At 40.6% G+C, this 21059-nt stretch overlaps 1 protein-coding gene and 1 pseudogene across 7 annotated transcripts in view; one reads left to right on the top strand and one right to left on the bottom strand.

Moving 5' to 3' along the window:
• LOC108314094 (probable helicase with zinc finger domain) overlaps positions 1–21059 on the top strand; it is a 69489-nt gene that overhangs the window by 10443 nt on the left and 37987 nt on the right. For all 7 annotated transcript variants that reach the window (XM_017542823.2, XM_017542828.2, XM_037743588.1 and 4 more), the window contains 2 exons: positions 15165–15392; positions 18031–18067. In XM_017542823.2, coding sequence (XP_017398312.1) covers positions 15183–15392; positions 18031–18067 — 247 coding nt within the window. In that variant the 5' untranslated portion in view covers positions 15165–15182. The remainder of the gene's footprint in view (positions 1–15164; positions 15393–18030; positions 18068–21059) is intronic.
• On the bottom strand, positions 9495–9936 carry LOC108314096 (annotated as a pseudogene).

Raw genomic sequence — 21059 nt, 5'->3', positions numbered from 1 at the left:
GAGTCTCTCTCTGTTGCCCAGGCTGGAGTGCTGTGGCACTGTCTTGGCTCATTGAAATCTCCACTTCCTGGGTTCTAGCAATTCTCCTGCCTCAGCCTCCTGAGTAGCTAGGATTACAGGCACCTGCTCCCACACCCGGCTAATTTTTGTATTTTTAGTAGAGATGGGGGGGTTTTTACCAGGTTGATTAGGCAGGCCTTGAACTCCTGACCTCAAGTGATCTGTCCGCCTAGGCCTGGCAAAGGGCTGGGATTATAGGCATCAGCCCCCTAAGTTCTATAACTCAAGTCAGAGATGAGGCTGTGGTTTTTATGGTTGGGTGGCTGGAAGAATGGGACATTAAGGAAAAAAAATAGGTAAGTCACGAGGGAGAATGACTCTTAGGAGTTTAGAATAAAGACAAATTTGGTTTTGATTGTGTTGAGTTTAAGGAGCTTGTAGAAAGTTGGAATCAGAATTTAAATCCTACAAGGAACTTCAGAGATTTAATGGGGCAACAGCTAAGGAAGTTTAGGGCCCTGAAAAGTTAGAGGAATCAGTGAGGTCTCACAGTTAAAGCAGAACCAAGATGGAAGCTTCAAGATTCCCAGTCCATGACTTTCCTCTCTGCTTCACACTGAAAAATGCTGACGGTTCTCAGCTGTGGTGTTTCCTAACCCAGGCAGCAGTGCTCAACAGAGAGTGGGAAGTGGCATAGTTATGTTGGGGAGTGAGGACTTTATTTTATTTTTATTTTTATTTTTATTTTTATTTTTATTTTTATTTTTTTGAGATGGAGTTTCGCTCTTGTTACCCAGGCTGGAGTGCAATGGCGCGATCTCGGCTCACCGCAACCTCCACCTCCTGGGTTCAGGCAATTCTCCTGCCTCAGCCTCCTGAGTAGCTGGGATTACAGGCATGCGCCACCATGCCCAGCTAATTTTTTGTATTTTTAGTAGAGACTGGGTTTCACCATGTTGACCAGGATGGTCTCGATCTCTTGACCTTGTGATCTACCCGCCTCGGCCTCCCAAAGTGCTGGGATTACAGGCGTGAGCCACCACACCCGGCCTATTTTATTATTTTTATTTTATTTTTTTGAGACGGAGTTTCGCTCTTGTTGCCCAGGCTGGAGTGCAGCGGCACGATCTCGACTCACCGCAATCTCTGCCTCCTGAGTTCAAGCAATTCTACTACCTCAGCCTTCTGAGTAGCTGGGACTACAGGCACACGCCACCATGCCCAGCTAATGTTTTGTGTTAGTAGAGACGGGATTTCACCTCGTTGACCAGGAGGGTCTTGATCTCTTGACCTCGTGATCCACCCGCCTCGGCCTCCCAAAGTGCTGGGATTATAGGCGTGAGCCACCGCGCCCGGCCTATTTTTTATTTTTATTTTTTTGAGAAGGGACCTTGCTCTGTCACCCAAGCTGGAGTGCAGTGACAAGATCTCGGCTCACTGCAGCCTCCGCCTTTCAGGTTCAAGCAATTCTCCTACCTCAGCCTCCCGAGGTGGCTGGGATTACAGGGGCACACCACTATGCCCGGCTAATTTTTGCATTTTTAGTGTATGCGGAGTTTCACCATGTTGGCGAGACTGGTTATTTTTTAATTAAAAGTTTTTTTATTATGGACATTTTCAGACATACAAAAGCAGAAAGAAGAGTGTAATCAATCCCCATGTACCCACTGTCCAACTTCAACAGCTCTCAGTATTGTTTCCTCTGTTTCCTCCCTCTGCATCAATTACAGTGAAGCAAATGGTAAAGCAAAAGTAATTTGGTGACCTTAAATTTTGTGTATTAGCAAGTAAGGAGAGTCAAAAAGTTTAATAGGGCATGTTCTTAGGTCTCTCTATGGGGTCTAGAGTAAAGAGAAAGAGGATTAATTCCAGAATTCCTGTGCTGCCTCAATTTTGTGTCTTTGGGCAAATTAATTTAAGTCTTCTGGGACTAAGTCTTTTTGTTTTCCATGACAGTGAAACTTGCTGCTTGTTAAAAGCTATAAAATACATGGCTGGGCGTGGTGGCTTATGCCTGTAACCCCAGCACTTTGAGAGGCCTAGGCGGGCGGATCAGGAAGTCAAGAGTTTGAGACCAGCCTGGCCGACATGGTGAAACCCTGTCTATAAGAAAAATACAAAAATTAGCCGGACATGGTGGCTCGTCCCTGTAATTCCAGCTACTTGTGAGGCTATGGCAGGAGAATCACTTAAACCTGGGAGGCAGAGGTTGCAGTGAGCTGAGATCATGCCACTGCACTCCAGCTAGGTAACATAGCAAGACTATGTATGTCTCGAAAAAAAAAATTATAAAATACAGATGAATAAAAAACTGTAATGGCACCACCCAGAGATATCCACTTTTATTTTTGTAATAAACTTTTTTTTTTTTTTTTAAATTTGAGATGGAGTCTCACTCTGTATCCCAGGCCGGAGTACAGTGGTGTGATCTTGGCTCACTGCAACCTCTACCTCCTGAGTTCAAGCATTTCTCCTGCCTCAGCCTTCCTAGTAGCTAGTATATTACAGGTGCCCGCCACCACGCGTGGCTAATTTTTTGTAATTTTAGTAGAGACAGTTTCACCATGTTGGCCAGGCTGGTCTTGAACTCCTGACCTCAGGTGACACCCTCTTCCCCCCTCGGCCTCCCAGAGTGCTGGGATTACAGTCATGAGCCACCGCACCTGGCCTGTAATGAACTTTCAATTTTGGAATAATTTTAGATTTACAGAAAAGTTAAAAGTGTAAGTCAGAGTTCCTGTAAACTCTTTACTGAGTTTCCCCCATTGTTAACGTCTTATGTTTCCATGGCATGTTTGTCAAATCTACGAAACCATTGTTGGAACATTTCTATTAACTAATATTTAGACTTTATTTGGATTTCACCAGTTTTCCCACTAATGTCCTTTTTCTGTTTCAGAATCTATCCAGACCTGCAATGAATGTAGCTGTTTTGTCTTCTTTGTCTTTTTTGGTCTGTGATATTCGCATACTTTGTTTTTCATGACAGTTTCGAGGAGTACTATTTAGGTATTTAATAGAATGGCCTTCAATTTGGGGTTTATCTGATATTTTCTCCATGGTTAGACTGTTTCTTATCCTTCCCGATTTTCTTATGCAAAATATTCAATATTTACATGTTTTACAAAAATGAGATGACAGACTATATTATTTTATGATCTGTTTGTTTTTACTTACAGAATGGTATTATACCACATATATTATTTTGTAACTTGCTTTTGTCACTTGAAATCTTCTCAGTGACCTTATTTTTAACACTGTATAGAAAACTCTTTTCTGAGTTTTAAAGTCTGATTTGAAAATACAGCATTAGAACATAATCTGTTGGTAAATTGAAGATGGCCTTTAAGGGTCTGTGGTAGTAGTGGTGGTAGTAGTAATGTGATTCTGTGTCTACACAGATAATCTGGAAGGGAAAAGAAGAAATAAAAAGGATAGACAATGTTTTATAGTAATATAATTTTCTTGGCAAGCAGTAACCTTTCTAGAAGTCAGCCTTTTAGTATAATTTGCTTGCTTTTTTTTTTTTTGAGATGGACTCTTTCTCTCTTGCCCAGGCTGGAGTGTAGTGGTGCAGTGGTGTGATCTTGACCCACTGCAACCTCTGCCTCCTGGGTCCAAGTCATTCTCCCTGCCTCAGCCTCCCAAGTAGCTGGGATTACAAGCAAGTGCCACCACGCCCGGCTAATTTTTGTAGTTTTGGTAGAGATACAGTTTCACCATGTTGGTAGGGCTGATCTCGAATTCCTGATCTCATGATCTGCCCGCCTCTGCCCCCCAGAGTGTTGGGATTACAGGCATGAGCCACACCTGGCCTGCTTGCATCTTAAGTATGGGGTTTTGTTTCTTCATATCCTTCTTAATTAATAAGCATGTTAAATGATTTGGAAGAGGCTCAAACTCTTCAAGAAATAATTTGGAATTCTTGAAACTAAGAAGGCTAGCTCCAGAATTTTTGGAAATCCTGAAAAATGGATCAGGAAAAATAATAGATAGAAAAAAAAAATCTCAATTTTAGTTGTTGATATAATTTTTAGAAAATTTAGTTAATCTTAGTCACTAAAACAGATGGCAGATGGCCCATCAGGATATTTCTTGTACGTATTTAAAACATTTTATACTATATTAAATTCCATTTATTCTGGAATTTCAGAGAATTTACCTCTACGAAAGTGATTATTCAAAATAGACCACGGTCGATGATTTTAGTTTCTAGTTTTCTTCTCTGTAGGCTTAGTCTCTCTTGTAATGCTTCTTGCATACTCAGCAATTTTATGTTTTAGAGAAAAATGCAAGTCTGGTTGAATATTAAGTACAGTACAGAGAATAAAACTACTTTGCAGAATATTTTGCCTGTGTATACTGTAGGACCATATAGATTCCAGTTTTGGATAAATGCAGATGAACTTAAAGGTAATACAACATGCCTCTTTGGGACTTGACATGCTAATGATAACTGAATTTGAAACAGGACAGTTCTTGGAATGCTTGGCATTTAGGTTATTTTAGGTCATCTTTGGGAAATTTAATTATTTATTGAATGGTTTTAGTAAATTGAATGTTTGTCATTGGGATAAAGATGGTATAAAATGGACTCTATAAGATAGTTGTATTGGGCAGAAAGGCATTTTACACAATACATTTAATTCAAGATAATAGATGACTCAGAGGCCAAATAATTCGGTAGGAAGTAATGCTATTTTAGTTTTGGGAGGAGAGCATCTTAGAGAAATAGATCTTGAAGTGTTGGTTAAAATCTGGGTAGGATTTAGGTCCAGAGAGAGGTGAGGAAAGGATGTTCTGGGCAGAGGGATCGATGTTATCAGAGTCTCAGAGGCCTGTGGACGTGGAGCCTGTGTTGGGGTTGTAGCCAGATTACTGGTGGCCTGGATATCTGGTAATGAGCTTTGACATTATTTTATAGGCATTTCAAAGTTATTGTGCCATCTCTAAAGTGATACTTTTCCTCCCTAAGGAAGCATGATACAGCTTAGCCCCACTGGCTCACCAGGACCCTACTGCTCAGTGGGGAAGAGGGGCCCATTCTGATATGCTTTCTTCCTCTTCACTTGGGTTGTTTTTTTTTTTTTAAATTTTATTTATTTATTTTTGAAACAGAGTCTCGCTCTGTCACCCAGGTGGAGTGTGGTGGCTCGACGTCAGCTCACTACAACCTCTGTCTCCTGGGTTCGAGCAATTCTCCTGCCTCAGCCTCCTGAGTACCTGGGATTAAAGGCAAATGCCACCACACCTGGCTAATTTTTGTATTTTTAGTGGAGACGGGGTTTCACCATGTTCATCAGTCTGGTCTCGAACTCCTGACCTCGAGATCCGCCCACCTTGGCCTCTCAAAATGCTGGGATTACAGGCATGAGCCACTGTACCAGGTCCCACTTAGGTTATTTTAATAATGTATTGGCTGGGCCGGGCGCGGTGGCTCAAGCCTGTAATCCCAGCACTGTGGGAGGCCGAGGCGGGTGGATCACGAGGTCAAGAGATCGAGACCATCCTGGTCAACATGGTGAAACCCCGTCTCTACTAAAAATACAAAACATTAGCTGGGCATGGTGGCGTGTGCCTGTAATCCCAGCTACTCAGGAGGCTGAGACAGGAGAATTGCCTGAGCCCGGGAGGTGGAGGTTGCGGTGAGCCGAGATCGTGCCATTGCACTCCAGCCTGGGTAACAAGAGCGAAACTCTGTCTCAAAAAAAAAAAAAAAAATAATGTATTGGCTGGATGTGGTGGCACTTTGGGAGGCCAAGGCAGGTGGATCACCTGAGGTCGGGAGATTGAGACCAGCCTGACCAACATGGAGAAACCCTGTCTCTATTAAAAATACAAAATTAGCCAGGCATGGTGGCACATACCTGTAATCCCAGCTACTCAGGAGGCTGAGGAAGGAGAATCTCTTGAACCTGGGAGGTGGAGGTTGCGCCACTGCACTCCAGCCTGGGCAACAAGAGCGAAACTCCGTCTCAAAAAAAAAAAAAGTGTCAATTTGGCTTTTCTTTATTTGGTCACGATAAACATTTTTTTGGGGGGACAAACTCTCACTCTACCATCCTGGCCGGAGTTCAGTGTTGTGATCGCCACTGCAACCTCTGCCTCCCGGGTTCAAGTGATTCTTGTGTCTAGCTTCCCAAGTGGCTGGGTCTACGGCGTCCACCACCATGGCTGGCTGAATATTTGTATTTTTAATAGAGGCGGAGTTTCGCCATGTTGCCCAGGCTGGTCTCGAACTCCTGAGCTCAGGCAATGTGCCTGCCTGGGCCTCCCAAAGTGTATTTGCTTTCTAGTTTCAGGTTAGTAATGGAATTTCTACAAGGAAAGCAAAGTAGAAGAATTCATGGCAAATAACTAGCTTAAAAAATGTGGATATACAATTTTTTCTAGTAGTTCTTCTAATTTAAATTTTTATTTTGTAATATAAAGAAACATGTATTTTATTATATTTGTCCTTTAAGTTTTATTGTTTATATATATTGTTTTGAGACTGGGGTCTTTTACATGGCATATAGTCTAATAAGTAAAGATATCTTGGGGTCTGATTAAGAACCAGTTATGGATGTTAGTAATTTCTGTCGAAGGAGATAGCGATGCTGTTTAATTAACATAACTCATCAGTCTTCTACAACCTTTTCAAATGCAGTCTGATTTATTCCACCTAAGTTAATTATGTGGTAGAGTTTTTTTTCTAACAGGCAAATGTGTAAGACAGAGATGGAGAAATCATCTTGAATTTAGATTGAAGAAATTATAGTTTACTACTGTGACATCCTGCTATTTGATCAGTTTACTTTTGCTTAAAGTCGGTCTATTACAAAGGATTGGTCTTTGAGATCAAAGAAGACCATAACTACATTAACAAGAGATGCTAATTTGAGGAATACAACTGATTTTTAAACTAAAAGTATATTTCATGACTTGATTTCAAGGTGGTCTGGTGGTTCTTTTACTGTCACAGACAGAGGTTTGGAGTAGAAAGATTGATTTCATTTTTCTTCCAGCATTTACTTTTGGTTCTGGACCAACCATCTAGCTATGATGGAATTCTTCAAAAGTATTTTACATTTTGTGCCAAGTGAGCTCAGTCATTGTTCCATTTGGAGAGGTTCTTTCTGAGACTCCATTCTTGCCTGTAAAACCTATACTGTATATGCAGAAAGGGAGGTGCATGGGTTTTCTGTTTCTTCACAGCACACTTATCCTTCTATATCTCCTTTTTAGCTTTAAAAAATCATGTCAACTGAGACATTCAGATTCATATTTTAAAAATAATTTTTATAATTTTATAAAAATTAGCACATAGTAAAATTGATGTTTGTTGGTATACAGTTTTACTAATTTAATACATGTATAGCTTGTGCAGCCATCACCGCAGTCAGGATACAGGGCAGTGTCATCACCCTAAAAACTCCCTCTTTCTCTTCTTTTCTAGTTGCTCCTCCCCAACCCGTACCCACTGGCAACCACTGATCTGTTCTTAATTCCTATAGTTTTATCTTTTTGAGATTAAGATTTTATAAATGGAATGATACAGTATGTAAGCTTTTGAGACTGGGGTCTTTTACATGGCATAATATTTTTGAGATTATTTCAAGTTATTGCATATATTGAACACTTGTTCCTTTTTATTGCTGAGTAGTTTTACTTCACAAAGAGGTCTGTTTATCTGTTCACTCATTAAAGGACATTTGAATTGTTTCCACTTTTCAGCAATTATGAATAGAGCTGTTATGAACATTTGTGTTCAGATCATTGTGTGAACATAGTTTTCATTTCTCTATCTGTCTGAGGAGCAAAGGGGATTGCTGGGTCATATAATGTAGTGTGCATATTTGATTTTGTAAGAAACTGCAGACCCTTTTTCCAGAGTGGCTAAATGATTTTATATTCCTACTAGCAGTGTATGAGGGTTCCAGTTACTTTACGTCACTTGGTGTTATCAATATTTTTAATTTAGCCTTTCTAATAGGTATGTGGTGGTATCTAATCCTGGCTTTATGACATCAAACATCTTTTTATGTGCTCATCTGTTATTGTTATAGCCTCTTTGTGGAGTGTCTGTTGAAATCTTTAGCCCAGTTTTATTTGGTTAGTTTTCTTATTGCTAAGTGTTGGGAGGTTTTTTTTTTTTTTTTTTTTTTTTTTGAGTTGGAGTCTCACTCTGTCACCAGGCTGGAGTGCAGTGGCGTGATCTTGGCTCACTGCAACCTCCGCCTCCCGGGTTCAAGCGATTGTCCTGCCCCAGCCTCCCGAGTAGCTGGGATTACAAGCATCCGCCATCATGCCTGGCTAATTTTTGTATTTTTATAGAGATGGGGTTTTACCATGTTGGCCAAGGTGGTCTCGATCTCTTGACCTCATGATCCGCCTGCCTTGGCCACCTGAAGTGCTGGGATTACAGGCGTAAGCCACTGCACCTGGCTGGGAGTTCTTTATATGTTTGGATTGGAATCCTTTTTCAAATATATGATTTGCACAAAATTTCTCCCAATCTCTAGTTTGTCTTTTCATTCTTTTGACAGTATCTTTCATAGTATAGTACAAAAATGTTTAATTTTGATAAAGTTTATCGATTTTGCCCTTTTGTCAGATTTTGCTAAGATGGATCAATTTTAGAACAAGTTTCTGTTCTATAAAAGTGGTAAAAAGTAACTTACGGATGGGATACTCTGTGAAAGTTGACTTTTGTGGAAGAATGCAAATGTTACCATTTTAGGGAAAGATGGCGCTAATTAATGTACTCCTTAGTTTTGGGATACATAGGACTTTTGCTTAACCAAGGAGATAATTGGCTTAGGGGTGTGTGTGTGTGTGTGTGTGTGTGTGTCTGTTTACATGTTTTTAAATGACAGTCACTAACATTGTGATTATTAACACAGACGTACTTTTTGTAATGCAGAACTATGTTAACCCTGTTTCAGAATTAAAATGGTGATATTGTCACATTTGGTGCTTTTGGGAGTGCTTGAGTTTGAGTTTTTACTCCATTGGAATAGCATTAGAACCGTAGTTGCTTGTGGGCTCAGAATCTATCGTGGCTAAAAGGAGCTGTCTGACTGCCTGGAGTTGAATCCTGCCTCTGTGGTTTATAGTGTAACTGGGTAAGTAACTTAACTCTGTGCTTCAGTTTCCTCATCTGTGAATGGGAATGATAATCATAATAATCTAGTATCTACTTTATAGGGTCATTGTGTGGATTAAATTAGATTATGTACATATAATTTTATATAATTTTTTTTTTTTCGAGACAGAGTCTCACTCTGTCGTCCAGGCTGGAGTGCAGTGGTGCAATCTGAGCTCACTGCAACCTCCACCTCCAGAGTTCAAGCAATTCTCCTACCTCAGCCTCGTGAGAACTAGGACAACAGGTGTGAGCCTCCGCACCCGGCCATGTACATATAACCTTTTCAACATCTGGCACACAATGAACATTCAGTAGAAGCATGTTGTTGTTGTTGTTATTATTATTGAAGTAACTTTATATGTTGTTAAAACAAATGCTTTAGGCATATATATATATATATATATATACTTTTTTTTTTTTAACATAAACTCAAGATTTTATCATCTTCATAATACAAGAAAAGATGATACGTAGAACTGGATCACTTGGCCCTTTCTCTTCTTATCTCCTCCCAGTTCAAAATGTTTGCATCTTTTAATAGCCAGCATTCTCTTAGATCTGCAGTTGGGCTCAATGCACTCAAGCCTTAGCACAATCTTCTTTGTAGTTTTAGCCTTTTTCTGGAAAATCGGCTTAGCTTGCCCACCATTGCCACTCTACTTCCTGTCATAACGCTGCTTTCCCTGGGCATACAGAGAATCCTTGCCCTTCTCGTACTGTGTCACTTTGTGGGGTTGGTGCTTGCCACACTTCTTACAGAAAGTCCGGTGGGTTTTAGGAATGTTCAGCATGTTTGCGTAAGCACTATCAGCATGGAAAGCTAGGCTTATATTTTTAAGACACAGAAGAATCATATGTCACACTAAGCCATTTGTCTCCCATGCTTACTTATTTTTTTCTCTTTACACTTACTGTTATTAGTAATAAATAACATGATCATTGTTATTAATAATTGCATATACACTGTTTTACAAGACAATTATCAGCTCATTTGGTACTGATCAGATTATCTATCTATCTAAATTAAGACTGTCTTGGTTCCAACTGCCTGAAATTTCAGCCTAAACTGACTTAAGCTAGAAAAAAATTTCTTGGCTTACCTAACTTTGAAGTCCAGGCACCACTAGCCAGAGCTGGATTCAGGGTCAGGTGATGTCATCAGGACTCAGTTTCTCCCTGTGAATCAGTTGTGCTTTTTCCTGTATAGACTTCAGTTGCTGACACTGTAAGAAAAATGGCTGCAGTACATTCAACCCCCCTTGGCTTCTCAGAATTTAGATTCAGCTGGAAGGAGCATCAGTTTCTTTCCCAGAAGCCTCAGCAAGTCTCACAGTGTCTCATTGGCTCTTATAGGGTCATATGTCCTACCCTGAGCCAATCCCTGTGCTCAGGGCTATGAGGCTCGGATTGGCCAGTTAGTGTCACATGCCATCCTGCATCCCTGGAGGAGTTAGCTCTTCAGGAACCACATGGTCTAAGAGTTGGGGAGAGGTGAATTCTCAAAGGGAAATTGTGGGCTTTTATTACCAGGAAAGGGAATGGGTATTTGTTGGCAAAACAACTAATGTTCATTGCATGGTATTAGTATCTTTTTATAGGCCAGCAGCAGATCAGAGGACTTAGTGGATTTGGGTTAGAGTCTTGGTTTCTGATTTCAGCTTTCTTGCCTGTGAAGTCACATCCTCCAAGTAAATGTTCCTTGTGTTTTATGTTCTTTTGATAAAAGTTTGGATAATTTTAAACAGGAAGAGCAAGAGTCAAGAGAGGTGGGGTGAACCTTAGCAATGGGTGAATGTGGTGTTTTTCCTACACTGGTGTGCTTAATGTGACTCAGCTTCAGTGGCAGTAACTTCCATTCCCTGGGCTACTCTGTTCCCATGGGAAAGATCCTTAGAGACCCAACTTAGTATCTGCCCTTGGATCTGGCTGTTATGTTCAGGAAGCAGGATCTTGTACTATAGATACAGATGTGCGATGTGTTCTAGACAGGGATGTCAACTGTACTCTTGAAGTGTATCTGGGAGCTGGCCTCGTTTAGAAGTCCTCCTAGATCTCTCACGGCATATTATCCATAGTTCATTTTAGCATGGCCTGAGATGTTTTCTCATTTTGACTTTGACAGTTTTGCTTTTATGTTTGAGAAACCACTTTAGCTTCTTCAGAAGGAGTGAGTATAGTAAGTCATGCTGTTTTCTGACAAACCCGAAAAAGCAACTGAACAGAGCATGCGTTGTATTGAGATCCACACTATAGCTAAGTGACCCTACTATGATTCAGGTAGACCTTGGAAACTAGTTATTGGGACTTGATTAACAAAGGTAATTGGGATAGCTATCCACTTCAGAGGAAAGCATCTGGGTCATAAATTGAGTCATTTCCTCTCAAAGCTCCTGAAATTCATAGTTCAGCCCTTAATATCTACTTACATATTAATGTTATCGAGATCTCTCTGGCTAATGTGTTTGGTGATTGATGTTGATAGTGGTCTTTGTGATCATCCCTCATAGCCAGATTTAGGGTTTAGCTAGTCCTTATCAGTGACTTGCAGATACACTTATTTCTCCAATGGCTATTCTTTGCGTAATCATTACCAGTGTATTGAGATGGAGAAAATAGGTGAAAATAATTCCTCTTTCAAGTAGGTAAAGTAATTACATAGAATAATACTTTATTTTGTATACGTATTATATGTTGAGATCAGTAAAGTGCTTTCAGCTTTATATAGGCTGGGTGTGGTGGCTCATGCCTGTTATCCCAGCACTTGGGAGGCCAAAGGGGGATGATCTTTTGAGGCCAAGAGTTTAAGACTAGGGTAAACAACATAGCAAGACCCTGTCTCTACAAAAAATAAAGAAAATTAGTCGGGTGTGGTGGCATGCATCTATAGTTCCAGCTTCTTGGGAGGCTGAGGCAGGAGGATCATTCTGGAGTTTGAGTCTGCAGTGAGCTATGATTGCACCACTACACTCCAGCATGGGCTGCACAGCAAGACTCTGTCTCTTTAAAAAAAAAAAAAAAAAAAAAAAACTTTATATAAAGCAAAAATAAGGAATTTTAGAGACATAATAGTAGCTAACACTTACTGAGCACTTAATGTCCCAGGCATTTCTTTAAGTACTTTATACGTATTATTTCACTTAATCCTTACAGTAACCCTAGGAGGTAGGTATTAGTTGTCTTCCCAGTTTAGAGGTGAGCAAGTTGAAATAATCCATGTTAAGCCACTTGCCCCAGGCCATGCAGCTGGAGAGTGGTGCAGCTGGTGAATTCTGAACACAGGTCCTCTGGTTCCCACTCTGTGCACTGGATCACTGTGCTACACTCATTCCTAAGAAAGATTTTATCTGGTATGTTATTAGCTTTGCTTTTCTTACTACTTCTTTTTGTATTAGTTGTCTAGATGTGTCACTTTGTGGGGTTGGCAAGCACCAACCTTACAGAGTGACACAGTACAAGAAGGGCAGGGATTCTCTGTATGTCTAGGGCTGGGAGTTCTGTAGGGAAGATTTGCTAATTCTAGGGCCTCTGGTTATTGCTGTTATCTGGCAAGCAGTGCATGCTTGTCTTTATTAGTAGTTCTCAACTAGAGCTGATTTTGCCCTCTCCGGACAGTTACTGGAGATATATTTGGTTGTTACAAGTCAGGGGATGTGCTACTGGCATCTATTGGTAGGGACTAGGGGTACTGACTGCTAAATAACCTACAATGCACATAATGGCCCACAGCAAAAAATTACTGCACCCAAAATGTTAATAGCATTGATATTTTATATCTGGACTATATCATCAGATAGTAATTATTTTGTAATACCACTCTTTGTCTAATGGGCAACATTGCTGTAGTAATACAGACATTATTTTTGACTTTGATGAATAATTGATTTCACCCAAATCAATATATGTTTGTATGAAAGGCATACATACCAACTATGACTTAAATATTTAAATCCCCTTCAGCTAAACTCGGAGTTACAGTCCCCCAAAGGAAAGCTGAGAGAGTTTGAAGGGAAACCAGGTAAAGACCAAGGACACAGTACTCTTTTTTTTTTGGGGGGGGGTTATCTTAATAACACAGATTTCTTTTTTTATATTAAAAGTGTTAATTTAGGCTTGGTGCAGTGGCTGTCTCCTGTAATCCTAGCACTGGGAGGCTGAGGCAGGAGGATCACTTCAGCCCAGGAATTTGAGACCAGCCTGGGTAATGTAGGGAGACCCTATCTCTACAAATACGTACATACATACATACAATTTCACTGGACATGGTGGTACATGCCTGTAGTTCCAGCTACTTGAGATACTGATTTAGGAGGATCCCTTGAACCTGGCATGTTGAGGCTGTAGTAAGCGGTGATTGTGCCACTCCACTAGAGCCTGGGTAACAGAGTGAGACAGAAAAGTGTTAAAATAAAAATTCAAACTGAGAAAAGTAGAGAATATTATATTGTACCACATGTATAAATCATCAGTATTGAACAAATGCTGACAAATACTGTTGAAGTCCTTTTTCAACACTTCTGATCTCATTGCTTAGCTATTTCTACAGTTTTGGTAGACCACGAAGCTCAAAAGCTGAAGGGGCTTGGACAGATGTCTGTCATCTTGCCTCCTGCCACTCTCTATGGGCTGCACTCCCCCCCCCCCGTCTTGTACTGCAGTTTATTGACAGCAGATGGCTACAGCACAGCTAGGAGGGGGCAGAGCCGTGTGTCATTATCAAAGCCAGGAAGGCTGGCAGAAAACATGTAGGCTGGAGGCAGGCAGAAGGGACAAAGAAGTACGGTGAGGCCAGCTGGTTAAGGTGGAAGGTAGGGAAGAGCAGGAGAGAGAGAAGGGGGATGCAGGCACAAAAAGCAATCTGTAAATTGACAGAGATGGTCAGCAAAAGTGACTGTTGGGAGCAGTATTGTTAATGTCAGGTCGAAGGAGTTAGGTCTTCTCTGTCCAAGTTTTCTGCTCCTGCCATGAGTGATATAGCTGGGGGGAGAAACAATGTGTAACCTCCCACTATTTCTTACTTGGACTATTTTGGTGATCTCTTAACTAATGGCAGTGCTTGCCATTTCTTCACCTGTGGCAAGCCTGTGGTTTTTTCTACTTCTGACCAGTTCTTTATAGAGCTGGTAGGACTTATATTTGATAGATTCCTTCCTTATTTAAAAACATTTCATCATGCTGCATTGCCTATGGAATAAAACCCTAGCTTCTTGTCGTGACATTTGAGGTCATTCTTAGCCTCTCTTACTCTTCTAATGTACCTTGAGTTTAAGCTGTGTATTTTTTCCCCTTGGTGATTTCACTTGAACTCTTCTCTCTGAAAAACTCGCATTTGCCCTCCCTATCATCTGTGTGTTGAACTCCTTTTCACCTTTTCAATCAGCTCATGCCTTTAGGCAGATGGAATAAGTCTTTTTTTGTAATTGTTCATTTGTGCTTTGCCTCTCTTGCTAGAGTCTGAGTTTCTTGAAAGCAGTGATGACATGCCTCATCTTTGCATTCATTGCTGCTAGCACAGGGCCTGGCCCTTGAGAAATGTTTGTTGAGTTGAATTAATGGACAGTTCAAACAGTTCCAACCAGTTTTTTAATTGGTGGTTTGAAAGAATCCTGCATGGTATAGATTTTGGTTTTCTGCAGTCATGGTCATAGAACTGTGAGACTGAAATTAGGAAACTGAAATTTGGAGGTTTGGATGTAAAAAGTTTATCCGTTTGGTTAAAAAAGGGAATCCTTTTTATGGTTTGTTGTGTACTTTGCAGTATTCACAGGCATATTTCATTTATAAATTTAATATATTGTTGGTATGATCCTGGTTTATGATTGACATTTTGCCTGAATCTTAGTAAAGACTTCATACAATATCAAAGAGAAGTATAGATTTTGTAGCATCAATAGCTGCTGCTTAGCTGTGACCTTGATCAAAAGGCTAGCTGAGAGTATTCAGATAGATAATTAAGCCAGCTGAGATAGGAATGGGGCTAGAATTTATAATTAATAAGTTTTTAAAACCTTCTCTTGTTCTTTCTCTCTGTCTGTAGGATTTTTGTCCCTGAGTCATGGAAGACAGAAGAGCTGAAAAGTCATGTGAACAAGCATGTGAATCACTGAAGAGGCAGGACTATGAAATGGCCCTCAAGCACTGCACAGAGGCCCTTCTTTCTCTTGGCCAGTACTCCATGGCAGACTTCACAGGGCCTTGTCCATTGGAAATAGAACGCATCAAAATCGAGAGTCTTCTTTACAGAATTGCCTCATTTTTGCAACTGGTGAGTAAACACCGTCAATAAGCCAGTGCTGAACTATGTAAAATGGCCTTTTTCATTGAGTGGGGACTACACAAATAGCTAATTCTGGGCCAAAGAGATGTGAGTGAAGTGGCTGCTGATTGCTGAATATCTTTGATGGCAAGGTAACTATGCTTTTGAACCTTGAAAATTGTACTACTGTAGGGCATTTTGGATTATGCACTCACTCAAAAAGTATTAATTGAGTATGTCCTGTGTACTAAACACTATTCTAAGTTCTTGTTATATATATTGATGAAAGAGAAAGATACTTTCTTTATGATACTTTTTCTAGTAGGGGAACAGAAAATAAACAATAGACATAAAAAATAAGCACCGGCCGGGCGCGGTGGCTCAAGCCTGTAATCCCAGCACTTTGGGAGGCCGAGGTGGGTGGATCACGAGGTCAAGAGATCGAGGCCATCCTGGTCAACATGGTGAAACCCCGTCTCTACTAAAAATACAAAAAATTAGCTGGGCATGGTGGCGCGTGCCTGTAATCCCAGCTACTCAGGAGGCTGGGGCAGGAGAATTGCCTGAACCCGGGAGGCGGAGGTTGCGGTGAGCTGAGATCGCGCCATTGCACTCCAGCCTGGGTAACGAGCGAAACTTGGTCTCAAAAAAAAAAATAAGCACCATAGATTGTTAAAAGGTAGTAACTGCATGAATAAAGGAGAACAGGGCAGGGGAGATTGGGAGTATTGGGATTAGAGATGGGGTTACAATTTTAAATAGAGTCGTCAGGGCAGGCCTTATTGCAAAGGTGATAACTGGAGGCAAGTGGGTGAGCCATGAGTAAATCTGGAGGAAGAGCATTGCAGGCAACGGAAACAGACCCAGTAGCAGAACATTGCCTGCTGTGCTTGAGGAGAAGCTAGGAGTTAGTGTGGCCCGAGTAGAGTGCTCACGGTGGAGAGGTGGGAGGACCAAAGCCTGTGGGGCCTGCTGGCTTGTGGAAAGGACTTTGGTTTTTATTCTGTGTGAGTTGGGGAGGTTTTGCAGGGCTTTGGGCAGAGGATTGACGTGATCTAATTCAACGGGAATTATTTGACTTCTGTGCGGAGAATAAACTGTAAAGGGATAAGCGTTGATGCAAGGAGAGTAGGTTGGAGACTATTAGAATAATCCAGGACGGAGTGGCTCAGATCAAAGTGGTGGCAGTGGAGATAGTGAGAAGTAGCTAGGTTCTGGTTTATACATTGAAAGTAGGAGCAATCAGGTTTCCTCATGTATTGAATGCAGGGAATGAGGGGGAGCAGTTGCAGTTACTTACCTCGATTGTTTTTGTCTGAACAATTGGAAGAATGGTGTTTCCTTCAACTGGGGTTAGAAGGCTACAGCTGGGGAGAAGGTTTTGTGGGAGAAGGTGGGAGTTCAGTTTTGGACATACCAAGTTTGAGATGTCATTCAGACACCCAGCTGAAGACACTGAGTAAGCTGTCTGATATGCACGAATGGACTTTGGGAGAGAGAGTCATTGAAGAGTGTGGGACAGAAGTGCTGTGTGATGTCTTGAGCCTGCGTAGAATCACGGAGGGAATGAGCATCATAGAGAAGAGGCGAGGACTGAGGGCCGAGTCTTGGGCTGCTACAGCGTCAAGAGGTTGAGGAGCAGGGCAGGAATCAGCAAAGCAACCTAAAGAGCAGCCATGAGGAAAGGGGAAAGTGTGAGAGTAAGGAGTCCTGGTGGCCGCATGAAGGAAGGAAGTGTGCCCAAGTGAGAAGATGTTGAATGGTGTCAGCAGCTGCCAATAAAGCCATGAGATTGTGTCTGAGTGGGGGCATGTGAATCCGTGTGGGTCCATGTGGATGCAGTGGAGGTCACTGGTGATCTCATGAGAGTGGCTTCCTTGGAGTAGTGGGTAAAAGTCTGCTTAAAAGAGGGCTTAGGAGTGAATCGGGGAAAGGAATGGAAATACATCAACATAGACAACCCTTGAGGAGTTTTGCCATGAAGAGACACCAAAGAAAAAAAAGAGAAAGGAAAAGCAAACAGAAAAGAAAAAGGAATGGTAGCTAGTGGGAGAGGTAAAGTCAAGGGAAGTATTTTTTTAGATGGGAGAATAACCGTATTTCTGTATAGAAATTAAGCAATCAAAGGCAAAAAATTAATGATGTAGGACAAGTCGAGGAGGCTTGCTGGAGTGCTGTGCCTGCGTAGGCAGCTGAGTGGATCTGCACAGGCATAGGTTGACTTCAGAAGGGAGCACGGGAGTACGTCTGCTAACAGGTAGAAGGAAGACAGAGTGTATGCTGGGAAGTGGGTAGACAGGGTGGTGACAGTCTGAAAATTTTCTTCTGTGGCTTCAGTTTTCTCAGTAAAGCTGTTGGTTGAGAAGGAGGTGCTGGTGAGTTAGGTGCTGGTGAGAAGGAGGTGCTGGTGAGTTGGAGAAGGTGAGAAGTAGGGGTGGAAGTCCATGGACTAGGAAGTATACTATGATGTTTATTTGTAGAGTGCCCTGTAATCCTCAGAGAGCACATGTGTTAGCTTTGCTCTGTGAATATTAAGTTTACATTAATAATTAAACTTTGAAACAAAGCCAAGTTTCCCTTTGATAACACCTCTGTTAAAAGCAGCTCTTGAACTACTTAATTTTTTCTTGTATCTTTTATTTTGCAGAAAAACTATGTGCAAGCTGATGAAGATTGTAGACATGGTATGTTTAAAAATGGGACTCTTTTCAGTTATTTAATTGAGCAGTGTTTAAGGTTTGATTTTTTTTTTTTTTTTTTTTCCTGGCTAATTTCAAAAGTGATGATAATATTTAAAAAACCCACCTTACTGTGGTGGCTAGTGACTGATTTGAACGATGACATTTCCGCTAAGCTGGGTGTACATGTGAATATTGCTCTTACTCATGAATGTTTAAGTTCTTACATTGATAATGTGTCCTTTTAAACTTTGTGTGAATAGTTCTAGTCCATAAGGGCCAAAGTTTAAGAAATGTAACTCACATTGAATAAACTGTTGAGCTTAGCTAGATACATTGAAAGGATGGGCCTGTCCCTCCGAAAATGCCTTTCCTTCTTGATCAGAAGATCTTCCTTAGAGAGGAGACGAGCTAGAATGCTTTTTAGTGATTTTTCCTTTTTTTTTTTTTCCCCTCTCTATGAGACAGAATCTTGCTCCGTCTCCCAGGCTGGAGTTGGATGGGGTGATCATGGCTCACCGTATCCTTTACCTCTCAGACTCAAGCAGTCCTCCTGCCTCAGCCTCACAAATAGTTGGGACTACAGGTGTGCGCCACCACACCTAGCTGATGTTTGTATTTTTTGTAGAAATGAGTTCACCATGTTGCCCAGACTCGTCTTTTACTTCTGGGCTTAAGGGATCTGCCCACCTTGGCCTCCCAAAGTGCTGGGATTACAGGTATGAGCCGCCGCGCCTGGCCTCCTATTTTAGACAGGAAATTGAGATTAGTAAGATTCTTGCTCTTTGAGTACTTATTGGAATTCTTTTCTTTTGGTTGTTGCTGTTTGCTAGAATGACTCTAGGAGTGTGTGGGAGAAGAGTTCACTGTACATTCTCACACACATTTGGTGGAATTGTTCGCAGAGCTCAGTGATTTGACTAATACAGTGTTTCATTTATCCAGAATTTGGGGATAGTGGTGCTGAGGTATTTAGCATGAGTTAATTTTTTTTTTTCCTGCTTACCCCTTTGTTTCAACACTTTAAAAAGTATTAGACTGGGCACGCTGGCTCACCCCTGTAATCCCAGCATTTTGGGAGGCTATGGCGGGTGGATTACTTGAGGTCAGGAGTTTGAAACCAGCCTGGCCAGCATGGCGAAACCCTGTCTCTAGTAAAAATACAAAAATTAGCCAGGTGTGGTGGTGTGTGCCTGTAGTCCCAGCTACTCGGGAGGCTGAGGCAGGAGAATTGCTTCAACCTGAGAGGCAGAGGCTGCAGTGAGCCAGTCTTGCACCACTGCACTCCAGCCTGGGTGAAAGAATGAGACTCTGTCTCAAAAAAAAAAAAAAAAGAGTATTAACTATGTTTGCTATAAACCTTACAAAACTATATTACATACTCTTGTGGCCATTGAACATAATTTAACCATTCATTAAAGATTCAGTGACCTCTTTGTGAACCTCATTTCATGGAATTATATGCTTTGGGAGTTAACTGGAAATTAAGAGATATCTAGTACAATTTTGCTTTAAAAAAAATCCCTGCTATCTATGGGAATTTTAAAATTACAATGAGCAAACAGTAGTAAGTCAAATAATACAGAGGAATATGAAGAGAATAATTTCTCCTTCCCCCATCTGAAGAAATTATTGTTATTAGTTTGCCGTATGAGAAAGGTCTTCTGTGCCTTTCTCTGTAGTGACAAACACAGATGCTTATAATACATAAAGAGGTTTTTCCTTTAAAAATTAAAGTTATAATGTGATCATCACCTAGCACCTTGCTTTCTTACATGTCAATATATCATGAATATTGTTCTAAATTTATACACTGGCTCCAATTCCTACTTAATATTCCATGTTGTGGATATACTACTACTTATTCAACCATTCCCATATTGATGGGCTTTCACGTGGTTCTGGTTTTCTGGTTTGTCATTATAAACCATCCTGTAATAAAATGTTCTTTCTTATTGTTGCCCTTTTTTCTGTAGGATAGTCTTAAAAGTTGGATTTCTGGGTTAAGGAGTACATATACTTAATAATAATTTTAATAGACACTGTCAGATTACTTTCAGATGCACACACCCACAGTGATATTAGAGACTGCCCAGTCTCTGTAATCTGTCATTGAAACCTCAGTGTTGAAATTTTGCCAATCTCGTGTGTCAGAAATACTTCCACTTTCTTCAGTTTTCATTGCCCTGAGTACTGGTGAAATTGATGCAGTCTTGTTATTTTGGAGATGTACAAACAAAAGTCTTAGAAAGCTCAATGACTTATGAAAAGTCATATAAAGATAAATGCTGAAGGAGCATATGGACAAATGGTGCATTATTCTGTTAATTGTTTTCCTTAGCATTTTAAAATTAGGTGCTATTTCACAACTTTTGAATCACTAGATTATAAGTTTAACCAATGCCTAAGATAAAGTTGTTGTCATGAAATGAGTATATTCTTGTGGTGTTGGTGGAGTATGGAATGGAATGCAGCTTGGTAATATATTCATACCCTTTGACCCACTAATCTCATTTCTGGGATACTATCCTAAGTAAATAATCCAAAATAGAGAAAAAAATGTATGCAGAGTGGTGTTCCTTGCAGTGCTGTGTGTAAAAGTGAAAAATAGGTTAGCTTGCAATAAGGAAGGATTTCATTAATTACATTCTACACATTCCTTGTTCCCCTTTATGTGATAAGAACTTGGAAAATGGTCATTTTTTAATAAATGCAAAAGCAATATATACAAAGTCCTTTATTTGAAATAGACATTTGGAAAGATTGGCCAGTATTATACATGTATATTGGTAGTTGTAGAATTCTGCTTTTACATGTAATTTTTGTCTTTTTAACTTTTAGTACATTATTTTTGTGTAAAATGAAATACTATGGTTAGACAGGAATAAAAAGCAAGATGAGAACCTCAGTCTCTATTATAGTATTTTGTAATGCTAAGATGCTTCCAGGGATTGCTGTGGATAGCTCATATCTTAAGCAGTCCAGACGGTTGACTTCT

Source organism: Cebus imitator, unplaced genomic scaffold, assembly GCF_001604975.1.
Source record: "Cebus imitator isolate Cc_AM_T3 unplaced genomic scaffold, Cebus_imitator-1.0 Scaffold148, whole genome shotgun sequence".
Lineage (NCBI taxonomy): Eukaryota > Metazoa > Chordata > Mammalia > Primates > Cebidae > Cebus > Cebus imitator.
This window is presented reverse-complemented; position numbering and strand designations above follow the sequence as displayed.